The sequence below is a fragment of the Vigna unguiculata genome, chromosome 11 (assembly GCF_037176805.1).
Source record: "Vigna unguiculata cultivar grain cowpea cultivar isolate G323 ecotype 2 chromosome 11, ASM3717680v1, whole genome shotgun sequence".
Classification (NCBI taxonomy): Eukaryota; Viridiplantae; Streptophyta; class Magnoliopsida; order Fabales; family Fabaceae; genus Vigna; species Vigna unguiculata.
In genome coordinates, this window is record NC_140802.1 from 9,070,643 (window position 1) to 9,085,815 (window position 15,173).

General features: G+C 27.9%; 1 protein-coding gene across 1 annotated transcript; it reads right to left on the bottom strand.

The window, feature by feature from the left end:
* LOC114169062 (squamosa promoter-binding-like protein 4) lies at nucleotides 1–1,322 on the bottom strand. Its single transcript, XM_028054082.2, has 2 exons — nucleotides 892–1,322; nucleotides 1–529 (listed from the first exon to the last, which is right to left on the bottom strand). The coding sequence occupies exons 1-2, from the start codon at nucleotides 1,254–1,256 to the stop codon at nucleotides 322–324; spliced, it is 573 nt and encodes a 190-aa protein (XP_027909883.1). The 5' UTR covers nucleotides 1,257–1,322; the 3' UTR covers nucleotides 1–321.
* Between the last annotated feature and the right edge of the window lie 13,851 nt (nucleotides 1,323–15,173).

A 15,173-nucleotide genomic window follows, 5' to 3' on the forward strand; every position in this document is an offset into this window, starting at 1 on the left:
TCGAAATACAAAGATGCAATAGTGTTTTATTTTAATCCAATGGAAGATAAGAGATAAGATCTCACCATGCAATGGTGCTTCAATAGGATAACAATGGTAGGGAAAAACAGAAACTAAAGGCAGTATCTAAATAAGAGAACATAGAGCTAAGGAAAATGGCTCGCATTGCATACATAGCAGACAAGCTTTGGATGTTAGAAGTTTGGTTTGGTTTGGTTCTTGTTGATGTGAACAAACAAAGTGGTCCTTTTTATTATATGACTTGGCTTGTAAGAAACCAAAGGGTGACAGAAGAGAGAGAGCTTGGTGAACACTTTTGCTTCATCTGATGTTGAAAGACTTGTAGCCAGAAGAACTCCCTGGAAGGTTCATCTGAATTCTGCACTGTGTTGTTTCCTTAGGGTGGTGATGCCCTTTGCTCCCCTCACCGGCAGCTTCAGGGTTGCTTTTCCGGCGCCGTTCGTTGTGTCCGGCCAACCGCCTCCGGCAGCTTCTCTTAGACTCATCAAACTCCGCCAGATCATGGAACCTGCACAAACTCATCACAGGAACAAAAGCTTCAACTTTTAACTGTTTCACTTAAAAGAATGATGTTCAAATTCAATCACTTAAAAGAGTGTTTCTTTGCATACAGATTGTTTAGGAGCATCTCATTGATCAAGGATTTCAAAAGGGTCCCTTAAAGGTTTTAAATTGCAGTTAGTGAACAACAGTTAAACAAAAGCTTAGAAACTAAATTTATGCAGTTGAAAATTTGCATTGGTGTCTGTTGCAAATGGTAATGATTATTCCTTTGGTATAGCTTCAAAAGTAAGCATGCATGGTAAAAGGCTATAGACAGTAGAAGAAAATGGTGAAGATGAAAGAGTGTTAATTGAAGAAAGAAATAACCTGCTACATTGCTGGCAAAACCTCTGTCTCAGCCCTGCAACCACCACAACAGGTGCTTTGGAGTGAAACTCACAGACCTTGTGGCGGCGATGGTACCTTTTTGCATCAGTCAAATCAGCACCACACCTCTCTGCCTGACATGAAGGTGGAGAAACACCACCACCACCACCAGCGGCAGCACCACCACTTGAGCCTCTTCTGCCACCACCACTATTGCTGCTACCAAACCCTCTCTTTTTCTCTTCTTCAGTGAAACTAGCTCCACTTTCATCCTCCTCCTCCACCTCATTCTCCACTTCCTCTTCCACATTCTTCCTCACCCTCTCAACCAGTGATCTCTTCCTCTCCACAGTCCTAGCCTCCATTGTGTGCAAAAGGGTGGTGAAGGATGTGAGAAAGAACTTTTTTTGGAGCAATGAAGTGAAAGAGGGAGTTTATAGGAAGCAGAAAGGAAGAAAAGAAGGGTGTGGACCACAGGCTCCATATTTTGTTAATTGTGTGCTTGTGTAAGCATAAAGGTAGAGGAATAGTGCACAGAGAAGGGAGTTGGAAATGTTTTTGTCTTTAATGATAACCTAATAGAGGAAAAGGTTAAATCTCAGTTCTTGCAGTGAAGTGAGAGAACTCCCAAGTTGCTATTCATTTTTCTTTTTTTTTAATGAATGTTGTGTTGAAAGTGATAGTGCTCATCGCGCGTCAATCACAAACGCATAACCATTGGTACTCAAGGAATTACAAATCGGAACAACAGGATTTTGCTTTTGTTTTCTTTCTTCTTATTACTTCTTCTTCTTCTTCTTATTTCTGATCTCTGATACCATGCTCATCAAGGACCCATATCACATGCCTACCCAATCCTTTCCTTAATAATAAAAAAAAAGAATTTAATTAAAATACATGCATAGATTAAAAAACTTCTGTTCTATAGAGCTGGACTTAACTTTAAAAACATATCTATTTTGATTGTCGATGATAAATTTTCATTGAAGAATCTAGTTAGTTTCTTTTAGGATGTCTCTTCTCTTTTGTGTGCCTTTTCCTTTGCAATATTGAAATCCAGAAAACCTTTTAAAAATGAATCCACCATTAATCATTTAACTAACATGTTAACATCTCCTCACTACTTCAAAAGATATATTTGAAATAAATGTATTAGAAGGTAAATTTAAGTTTAACTCATTCGCAAAATCGAATCGAATAGTAAAATGAGAATGGTTTTCATGTAGCGTGAATTATTAGGAATCTAACTATGAATTTAAGTTTTAAATTTGATAGAATTAAGAAAATTGAACATGTTCTGAAATATGATCAATAAATTTAAGGTTTAGTTAAAAATGATATCAAATTTTTTATATAAGGTGAACTCATATCTCATTAATATTGTGTTTCTTCAATAATTTCTCTGAAAAATTTATCATGAATTGATCTTATTTTCAATAAATTGTTGTTAGAAGTCTTATATCGATAAGGCAATTTCATAGTATATAAGTGGTATGCAAATTTTATCTTACAAACTGATTTTGTAGAGTTTTATGAGATTGAATTAGATTTAAAGTTAAGTTTTAACCATTGTTTCTTTACCTACTAAATACATATCTATATGTTAATAATGTATTATAATTTCCAAAAGGAGGGTTGATATTGAAAGGTTCAATGAGAATAAGAAGTTTTTGTGGAGGAATCCCTTGTATTTGTTTCATAACTAATCTAAAGAAGACAAAGAGGAGCTCTTATTTATCACTGCCAGCAAAACAATTATACGCACAGAGAGGTGCAGACGAAACATAACTACATAAGCAAAAGATGTTGAGTAGAATTAGGTAGTTGTTGTCTGTGTCTGTGTTGTAGTTAGCTTTATAGATTGTTGCAGTAAGATTGAGCATTGATTTAAATGCATAGTGTGAGAACTACTGGTCCATTGCATTTTATATATGTTATCCCCATGGTGTAAAGTAGTGACTGCACTAGCCAAGGCTAGACCCTAGACAGCAGAGACATAATTTTTTTTTAATTTTCATATGGAAGAGGAAAATTCACCTTTCCAACAGACACGAGCAGTGGCAAACTGTTCCCTTGTCCTTTGTGATGTTTTGTTGAATTTTGTGTGAGTAATCGATGATGTTTATTGTGGGATTAAGCAGTGAAAGTGTTTAACATGATGAAAGCAATTATTGTGGTAGAATCTTTGTGGTATAAATGATAACAAGTTGTAATAGTACTGTTATGGCCACAACATGTGGTGCTGACATGACCTAGCACGCTAGTACCATGGTTTCACAAGATGCCATCGTACTCAGTACTTGATGCCAGTTTTCACCATGGACGGTATCTAGATATAGTGGACAAAAACAAACGGTTCAACCTTATCTACGTTCAATCATTGAGGATTTCGCCTCTCATGTCACCCAACTTTTAATTCACTCCATGCTTAATCTACATAAGCACACGCTGATAAAACAAACTCAAAATCCCATTTTAAAATTTGGTTTTAAATGATCCATTAATGTTTAAAATTCATTTTTTAGTATATATGCGGAGTCATTTGAAAATCTATTTGTCGTTTATTAGATCTATCGTATTATCGCTATTAAATTGTAATAAAACCTCTATTTAGTCTTATATTTAGAATTTATAAAATTGAAAATTTCATATCAATTAAAAATAAAACAAATTTACATTATATAATTGATTGTAAACTTATATTAACTAAATTTATTATTTATTAGACCTATTAAATTATTTGTTATTAAATTTTGATGAAATCTTTCATATTTACAAATTTATATTATATAATTAGCTACAGACCTCACTTTTATAGCTAATTTTAAATGAATGGTTGAAATTTACATAAAATTCTTAAGAAAAGGTTTAGAATTTGAAGACTAATATCCACATTTTGTTTGTGAAAAATACAAGTCACAAAAATGTGTCGACTTTAAATGGTAATTATAGATTTAAGATTGTGTTGATCTTATCCAAAACTTTTATATATATAATTCACGTTATAATGTGAGAAAAAATGGAAAGAAGGTTGGACAAATTGGTGAAAAGGATCCATATTTCGTAAGGATGCGATTTTAACTCTTATAGTCGACTTGGTAGATAATGTGTAAACATATCTTCCAACTTTGGTATTTTAATATCTCTTTTGTTTCTATGAATTTCCAAATCGAATTCGTTTAAATGCACAAGTATTACTAGAATAAGTAATCGATGTAAGATATAGAATGTGAGAATTGAGATATTAATAAAAGTGACAACATAAACATAAATTTTAATAAAATTAGATTTTAAATAACTCTTATACCATATTAGAAAATGATTTTAAATCTAATTTATCTTACAAAATTGACTCAATAAAATAAAATTTATTATAATTTATGTATACTTTAAATTAAAATGATATTTAGTGACCTGAATCTCAAACCCCTACAAATAATGATAATAATTATAGTATTATTTTATTTTTATTGTTTGGAATAGCATATGTTACTAAGATTTGTACGAAATAAAGAACAAAAGAAGGTGTCTACTTTGTACTGGTTAAAAAAGAAAAGGACTTAACAGAAATCATACAACACTAATGGATTACAATTTTCATCACTTTTGTCCAAAAGATATCCGTACAATTAGACAATTTTCGAATTTTTCACTTTGTATCATTGATTCTCTTTTTAATTTTCCGCACTAAGATAGTACACACATTATTTATACTAATATACACACAGGTGCTATTGTGTATATACATTTTTTAAATATAAATGATAATATCTTATTAGGTGATAATAGTGTAATATTATTAAGTTAATATGTAAAATAAATTAATATTTATTAAAAATGAAGTGAAATGTTAAAAATAAAGTGAAATGAATAGAAAAAATAATTGTTGATGAATAAAAAAAGAGAAAAAAAGATAAATAGTTTTATAGAAAATAGGTAAAAATAACCATTAATTTTAAAAACTTTAATAAATAATTATATTTTAAAGTGTATAATTGGTATTATGAAATGTGGACACAAAAGAGGAAATTCTCTTTATATATTGTTATAGATATATTGTTATAGATGATGACAAATTTTTTAAGGTGGAAGTTCAAGATCGGAGTATCGGGAGACCGAATTATGAGTTTTAGACACTAATTTCAGTTACAGAAAAATAGGTTGAAATGATGAAATAAATAATAGAATAAAGTAGTTTAAATTAAATAAATATTAACTTTGGTTTGGTAAGTAAATGTAAAATATAATTGTTATTATAAATGTTTTATTAATTATGTGTACTCTGATAATTATTTTTTAAATGAGAAAAAATTATTAAAGATAAAATGGTGATAATAAATTTGAAATAAGTATTAAAAAATATTTTATGTCAGTGATAAAAGTAAAAAATGTTTCATGAAAGTCTTATATTATATGATATTATACGAGGAAGTTCTACCACGTGGAAACATTCTCTAATTGAATTTTAGTTTTAACTGATCATGACTAGAAAATTACTGGTTTTGCTTGGTAGATCGGGAATGTTCGACTTATCAATTTATCTAGTAAATTATTAGGGGTCTATATAGTGCATGCTCAATTAATAGTATTTTGGATAATATAGTGGAAAAATGAAATTTTAAAATTGTAAACATCAGAAAATTAAAATTGTCATAAAATAGTTAATTAATATTTTTTATATATTTACTGAAGTATAATAATCAAACATGATTTAAATTTCAATTATGCACCGAAGAACGATTTATATTTAAATTAAACATGATTCTTCAATGTTATTAAAGTAAATATGAATGCTTTTGTTCATGCAATTTGAAGAGGCAATGTGATTGTTTGTGTAGTCCTTATGTGTCTATTCCAATGTAATAAGTATCGTACAATTCATGATACGAATTGTACGATACGAAATGATTCAGGTCCTCGACGATACGAATTGTGAGTTGTATCGTTTTTATTCCCATATCGTACGATACGAGTCTGAATCGTGCGAATCATGATTCAATTCATGATACAAATTTACCCCAATTTGAAATCCTAGTTTTTCCCTCTACAGATTTACCCCCAAATTGTAACCCTAATTTTTCCCCCTTTATTTTTCGTACATTGAAACTTATTAACGTTACTTATTAACATTAGTGTGCTCGAAAACACGTTCTCCTCCTTGCCTCTCGTGATCACGTCATCTCTGTTTGTTGCGGTGGTCGCACAATGGTGCAGTGTTGGTTGCGCGGTGTTGCGGTGGTGGTTGCGTGTCATCTCGTGCATGCCTCTGTTTGTTTGTTCAGTGGGTTTGAGCTTCTGCATTTGTATTACAGTGGTCACATGGTGGTAAATCTTAGAGATGGTGAGGATGAACTATGAATGATTAGAATATAATTTTTTTTTAGGTTGTTTAGGATACAAGGAGCAAACACTTATTTTTTGGATGGCTATAATGCATAATTTGTTTAGTAGCATATAACTATAGTTGAAGGAATCTTATGCAGCAACCACATTGTGTTTTGAAGGTCATGTTGCTGAAATTGTGAAACTCTATGGTAGATACACATAGATACAACCACTCTATTTGATTATGAGATTGTTTTGTTATTAATTTTTTATTTACATATTTATATATCTTATATATTTAAGTATAAACTGCATTCTTTTAATGTGTATAAAATGTTTATAAATCGTACGATTCACGATACGATTCACGATTCAAAATTTAAGCTCTCCGATACACGATATGATTCACGATTCAACTACCATGGTCTATTCAGTTTGTGCAACTAAAAGTAGCAAATGATAGTTATCAAATACAACATGTACACTTTATTGGGTAAGAAGAAAGTCTCAATTAAAGGGAAGAAATCGGAAAGCATTCATTCTTTGGTGAAATGAAATCTTTAAGGGGTAGTGCAACAAAGCTTAAAGTGCAAACCCCATTGGGTTATAACCTGCTTGTTAATGATGCTTAAGGGGAAGAAAGAATAATGTTTAAAGAATGTAATCCAAGGGAGAGCTTAACTAAGAAGAGAAAAAAACTTAATGTGGGTGAATATCAGAAAAATGAAGAAAGAAGAGAAGTTTAAGCTAAGAGGAAGCTTTATTGAAGAGAGAAAGGTTGTTAGATCTAAGTTTAATAAACCATTTTTTATTTAATTTTATTGTGTGCTTAAACAACCATGTATAACACATTTTTTAAGTATATCAGATTATGTTAGACACAAAATATCCAATTTAACCCAACAGATGCAAGTTGTGTGACTTAACAATGGTGAATATGTGACTTAACAATGCATAAAGAAACTACACACATTTAATGTTGAATGAGGAACCTTTAATACGTCTATGTGCTTGAACGTGGTCAGGTGTAAGACAAAAAAGATGAAAGGTGTATAATCACAAATGTCTCTAAAAGGAATTGTAATGACTATTTTCTTCTCACCATCTATATAAAATATTTTTATCAAGAAGAATGGTTAACAATGATGCCTACAAAAAAGCTCTTAATGCTCTCATGTTTTCAAACAATCCCTTAGGTTCCAGTTTGTAAAAAGAGCATTGTTTGTGTTCATAGCAATCTAGAACAATGAATTTAATCTAGTATTCATCTTGGGATGTTACCTCATTTAGTGAGTGAAACTCATGATCATTTAGATCGCAAACTTTGTTTATCAAAGTATTTTAGCTAAGAGTGGTTTGGTCGAAAAAAAATACTCATACTTACCCAAAAATGCTTTTATCCAAAGAAAACTTGTGATTTTAGCATGGTGTGGTTGTGTCCAGAGAATACTTTTCATTTTCATTTATCTAGAAGTAATACTTGTTTTGTACCTTGTAGATTAGCTCGATTTAGTGAAAACTTAAAAGTACTCAGACGAAACAATATAAAATAAGTTATGAAAATCTCTTTAATCTCTTATCCTTTTACATATCACTTTATTTATTTGAAACTAATTGAAGAGGAAGAGCTTTATGAACACAAGTTTTAGAAAGAGATTTTGACATATGTATGTTTGATTGAAATTATGGTTGATGAGTTTTGTCAAACATATCTCTTACGTGAAACAATTTGACAATGCATCTTCATATCTTAAACTTCGTCTATTTAAGTTTATTTAATGTTGTTCTAAAAAAATTCACAAAAATATTCAATACACAATTCAACTCTTTCTTCTTTTGTATTTGGCTAGTTTTCACAAAATTATTTACACAAAGAGGGAGGGAAGTGACCACATTATTTAATGTTGGTATATTTTGAAGATGCACTAAATGCACTAGAAGATGACCATTCAAAATTAAAAACTAATAACATGCTTGAATTTATTAAAAGCAACACAAGATTTTTGGTGTTGGAGAAGATCTACCCAAGAGATGTTTGACCAAATGAAAAATTTGTCACCAGGCTAAACGAAAGATGGTGTGATTATGAAAAGTTCTATAAATTTACATGTCTTTTTCTCATGTCCTTAATGCATGCAACCAACCATTTTGACATGTACATCAATCTTATGTACTTTGGTTGGGTGAAATAAATAAAGTTTATGACAATTTATTTTGGTAACTTAGACTAAAAAATTATTAACCAATGAAGATCCACAAGTATGTTCCACTCCTACAAGAAAAAGAAGTTTCAAAAGTAGTCTAAAATCTGCTAGAATTAGGACTAAAATGGAAATTGTAACATCATGGCTAGGATGATACTAAAAAAATATTATCTCTCAATCATAAGAAAATATAAGAAATTTAAAACTATGATACTACTGATTAACATAAACAGAAAACATCTTTATTCACCAAGTACTAAAAAAATACATTTCTCGTTGTTCCAAAATATAAAATTGTTAAAATAATAATGAAAAAAAATTCTCTCTTTGCTTTTTGTTAGTGATGTTTCTCTTAATCTCGCATTCTCTCTCATGTTTTCTTTCTTTTGTAAGAAAAAAATTAAACACAAATTTATTCATTATTTTTATTCTCATTTTTTACATGTTTTGATTAATCACTTAATTTCTCTTATTTTAACTTTTTATGTTTCCATCACTACTAAGAAGATCGTTTTTTGCAATAAAAATATCAAAATAAGATTGTGAAATAAAATGGAATATAAAATTTCATGTAAACAATATGCACTATTGTAGAATGGGTTTTTCACGACAGTTAAAATAACCCTCCCTCCAATGGTGGACTTCAAACCATCGTAGATGTCGACCTCGTTAAATTTTTGATAAAAATGATGGCAATTAAAATAATCGCTGTTAAAAGTCTCAAATGTCGATGGTTGTTCTTGAACCATCATTAACAGTCATCCAAAAAAAGAAAAAAATAATAATATATTGCATATCACGACGAGATTAACAAAGACAAACCTACTAGAGTAGATATAAAAGCATTTCCCTCTGAGAGTAAAAAGGCATATAAGTTTTTCTTTGGTTCACGATTTGCTTGCTTGTGAAGCTTGTAGAGATATATCAGAAACAAGTAAGAAAATCCATGAATAAATGTAAAGTACCAACCATAGGTGAGGATAAGACTCTCGGCATGGGTTTTATAGTGTGATGTAGAGAGCTTCGCGGAGTGGGTTTTACCGCACAATACGATAAAAACTTGCAATGTTCGATGAGTTCAGTTGTGTTTTGCGAGTGGCACAGGCACGCGAAGGTTCACCACGGACAGTAGAGGTGTTGTGAATGTGCAAGGGGAAGAGAAAATGAAAGTGCAGGGGAAAAAGGAAACACTCAAATGAAAGTCACGCAGGAAAAAGAAACGTGTCTTTGTTTTATGAAACTACTACATATTCGACAACGATTTTCTATATAACCATCATCGTTTCTCCATCCCGAAATAGTTTTAATGACGAATCTTTATATAATTGTTGTCTCTTCTACTTTTAACAACAATTATTTAGAAAACTGTTGCTAAAAAGTTTGCAAAAAATTGCAATTTTGTCACCACACATATTTTTTCACTATGATGGCTTGTTAAACATTGTTAATCGATGTTATGGAAAATCCTTCTTACACTAGTGATGATTATATACATTTAAAAAGAAGTAATTAAAAATTTTAATTTTAATTTAGTTACTGATAAATTCAATAATTTGAAAGAGTAAAAAACCATCATTTAGATATGTTTTATTTTATATTATAGTTATAATTATACTAAATTATGTGTTTTTTTATTTTAATGATAATTAGTTAATTAATAAATTTTGAATATATTATTTTGATTCTTACAAAATTATTAGTGTATGATAATAAATAAAGAATATAAATGGTTAACATTTAATTTTTATTCAAATAAACAAAAACAACAAGAAATTAAATTAAAATAATTTTTTAAGTAAACAATATCTCGCATATGGACGTAGCAAACCAACTATCATTGCAAGAAAATGTTCAGAAACGTCTTGTTTACGAACAATTTAGACAAGCAATGTTTGAATTTGATTTTTGATATCTACATGATCATTATCCATCTTTAAGCGTGTGTTTGTTAGAAGTAATGTATTGTTTATACAGAATTGAAAGCGTGGATTTATAACAATTGTTGTGTTCTTTTACTCTGAATTGAAAGCGAGAAAATGCGAGATTCGTGCTTTAATCCATCACGCCGGTTATGAAGAGATTTGTAAGCGACTTTTGTTATTTGACAAAATTACCCTTCTTAGTCACATGGAGAACATTTTTTCATCTAGTGTTATTGCTTTTTTTCAACTGTAATATTTGTTTTGAGATATTTCTGGGCTACAATTTAACTGTGACCAAATTAATAAATATTTATAATATTTTTATTTATGATAATAATATATGAAAAATTAATTATAACTTATCTAAATATCATTTTATTATACTTTTTTAACACCAAAGACAATTAAGTCATTTTACATTTTTATCTATTAAATTTAATTTTTTTAGTCACATCAGTCAAATCCTTTACAAACTTTTACAAAAATTATTCTCAAATCTACTCTACTATTATCCCCAAATCCATAAAAAAGAAGAACGTAAATATTACCTTCTAATCAATCCAAATCAATCTTCTTCCTCTCTCTCAAATTATCACCCACATAAGAACACACCCTAAAACTTGTTCTCCATGTTTAGTAAAGTTGGAGATGAGGCAAAATTCATACCATTTAAAAGAAAGGATAGACAAATTCAATAATATTATGATCATCATTATTGAAGACTAATTTTAATTATTACCACAGAATATAAAGAAATTAACTTTATTATTTAATCAATTTCTTATTAACTTGTGGAAGTATGAACTCAATTTTATTATATAATAAATTTTGAAATATGATTTTGTTTTTTACATTTAATTACTTACTTACTTACTTATTTCTAAATTTTCTCATTTTCTGTTTTCTTAGTATAAATAAATCAATATTAATATTAAATAACTAATTCAACACATAACTAAATATTAATTTTTAAAATAATTATCACATACATTTATATTTTATTTATTATATATTTTAACGTTTTAGAAAGAAAAAAAGCCAAAATTTTAGATTACAATTTGGTTTCCATAAAATCGAATTTAACTAATTTAACAGCTCGGAACACGAAAATCACGATCAGGATTTAACTATCCAAAGATTCAATTCCAGCTATAAACAGTCATGCTTGTAAATAATAAATAAATAATTAAATAATATATGTAAAATTTACTCTTTGGATGAATTAAAAAGAAGAACAGTGCAATTATGGGGAAATTCACAATTTTCCCACTTTTTCACATATCCTAGGTTTTTAAGTTTTATTTCTATTTTTAGTTACAACAATAATAGTTTGACAATCCATTAAAACAAAACAATCATATATTATATTAATATTTTAATTAGAGATGGCAAATAAATCCGTCCCCCTGGGTATTGCCCGAACTCGTCCCCGTTTTGACGGGGAATCCCTGCATTGACTGGGTATGGGTATGGGGAATCCCCGACTTTTTCAGTTGGGTATGGGGATGAGTATGGGGATGTACATATATCCGTCATAATACCCATCCCCGCCATATCTCCATTCTCGTTTAAATTATTAAAATATTCACAATTAATCAAGTAACCCCTATATATATATATATTTTTTTTTTTTCTATTTTTTATTTCTTTTAATTATTTCATTTGTCATGAAACTCATTCTCATCTCCAGTATATTTTTTATCTTATCATAACCTTTATGTAATTATGTTAAAATGATGTATGTTAATTAAAAAAAAATTATGCCTCACATTTGAATATTTATATTATTTTTTAATATTTTTATTTATTATAAATTTTTCTTTCACATGAGAATGTTTATACTCTCAATTTAAGATAATATAAAAAAAATTCTTTACTTATTATTATTATTAATTTTTGTTTAATTTGAAGAACTCTTTTGTTTCATTAAAATAATTTTCGTTATTTTTCAACCATTAATTATATGTTAATATTTGAAAAGTTTTCTTAATTCTCTAAGATATTTTTCGTCTTATCATACCTTAGTTATACATTTGATTTCCTTTGTGTGATTTTTTTCGATAGTCTCTCAAATTATTTCTAAAACACACATTTGTTAGTTTTTTAATATTTTTATTTATTTTTTTTATTTTCATCATGTAGAATAATATTTCGATATATTCTATCTAATTATTTTTTATTTTATAACTCATTATTAATCATAATGTAATTTTTTCACTTTAAATTCTGTTTGAAGTGGTTAAAATTTTATATATATATATATATAATGATATTTAGGAATAGTATATGATAATTCACTACAAGAAAAACATGAAATGGTGACTGATTTAGTCAGTAACCCATATCAGTCACTATTTTTCGTCATTGGTGGTAGTAGTTGATTTATTGTCTGAATCAATGACTAAATTAGTGACCGATTCAATGATCGAATCTGTACTTGATTTAGTGACCAATTTAATTACTAATTTATATGTAATTTAATGACAAATTTTTTTGTCACTAATGATATTTCTATTTAATTTTAACCACTTCAAACATAATTTAATAATTAGTTCTGTAAGGTATTTTTCATTTTATCATACTTTAATTATACATTTGATTTCCTTTGTGCGATTTATTTCGATAGTCTCTCAAATTATTTCTAAAACACACATTTGTTAGTCTTTTAATATTTTTATTTATTGTTTATTTTCATCATGTAGAATAATATTTCGATATATTCTATCTAATTATTTGTTATTTTATAACTCACTATTAATCATACTGTAATTTTTTCTACTTTAATTGTATAAATAACTTTTATTTACTACAATATAAAAATTTAATGTAATTGCTATGAATATTTTTTTGTCACTATCCAACATATATTGAAGTTCAAAAGATACAAAATCTATGTCAAAATTTTATTATTATGTTTATTATTTGTTCTTTGTGTCATTTTGATCAAGTGATGTATTATAACTTTTATTAGTGTATAAAAAAGAGATTCATTATAATTTAAAAAATTGAAGTAAACAAACATTTAAAATATATTTTAATTTGAATATTTGTTTTCCTTTTATTATTATATTTATTATTTATTCTTTGTGTCATTTTGATCAAGTGATATATTATAACTTTTATTAGTGTATAAAAAAGATATTCATTAGAATTTAAAAAATTGAAGTAAACAAACATTTAAAATATATTTTAATTTAAATATTTGTTTTCCTTTTATATTTTTTTGAAATATTTTTTAATTTTATCAACTAAGTTCATCAATGTTGTAGTTTGCAAATTTAACAAATGTTTTGGTTCACATGAAATTTTATCTGGTATTCTAATATAAAATGTAAACAATTATAATTTATTTTAAGGTATTTGGCATCGAAGAAAATCCTCCTAATATTGAATATTTCATAATATTATGTTTTCTTTACCGTAATTTTTTTTCTTTTATAAAAATTAATATTGAAGTAGTTAGAACACGGGTACAGGTATGAGTATGAGATTATACCCGTTACCCGGTGGGGATGGGGATGGGAAAAAAGTTTGATACCCGTTGGGTTTGGGTATAGGGATGGGGATGAATTTTTTATGCGGGGATGGGTATGGGATAGCGAAACCCGTCCCCGCCCCGCCCCGTTGCCATCCCTAATTTTAATCATTACTTAAATTAAAAGATTAAATATGTTTTTAGTTTATAATTTTAATTAAAATTGGAATTTTTCTCAAAATTTCGATACATTAATGTTGAGAAGAGAATGTGTCAAACAGTGTAAACAACTTCAATACTATATTAAACGTGTTCGACTCATAAAAAAAAAGTTAACTTATTTGATTTAAAATAATTATATTTTTTCATTTTTAAAATTTAGAGACCAAAATATATCGAAGTTTCAAACAGATACAAATTTTAATTTTAAATTAAAATTTAGGAATTAAAAACATTCTTAACCCTAACTTAAATTAGTAATGTTGTTATATTATTAAAATAAAGTTATCAAAGATTTTTTCTTTTTATTTTAATGGATGGTAAAATATGATTGTTCTTTTATTTAGACAAGGTTTTAGCATAAGCTTTAAAAAATTTCAACACTGTTATGTTGGAAGTCAATTTTTAGAGACTATTTCTGATTTGATAGCACTTAATTGACTAACGAAAAACACTACAACTACGAATATACTGAGTGTTTTTTGGTTGGTACTGTGAAAAAAACTTTAAAACTCTGTTTTAGTTAGAATTTTTCTTTTGTTATTTTAAATACTTAAGATTTATCACCAAATAATTGGTTTAAGTTAAGTGGAGTTATATCTTCATTAAGAAAATGGAATAACATAATATTTTAAAATAAAATTTTGAATTTGAATTCTATTTGAAAAAAAGTAACTAACTAAAGTATTTTATTAAAGATCACCTATTATTACATTTTCTGAACAAGAAATTAACCATCATTTTGTGTATTTAAATGAAATTGTCTGCCGTACAAACTAATAGAGGGTGCATTTTATGAGTATTTCGTATTCAAAGAAAATTTTAAAATAAGATAAAAGTCTAAAATTGTAGATAACTAATACATGAAAAATGATCGAATTATATATAAGTATAAATTTTCTTAAATATCTTAATTTGAATAACTAGGAAAAAGAAAAAATAAACCAGTAGAAACCATTTATGTTTAAGGATAAAAATTAAGTTTTGAAAAAAAAATGGAAAGAATTAATTTGAGAATATAAGTGACTGATATTACGGATAAATAAAGTTGGTATTTGAGAAAAACTTGACAAGAAAATATTAGTAATTTAATAAAGTTAATACGAATTAACATAGAAAATTTAAAGGAATATAAAA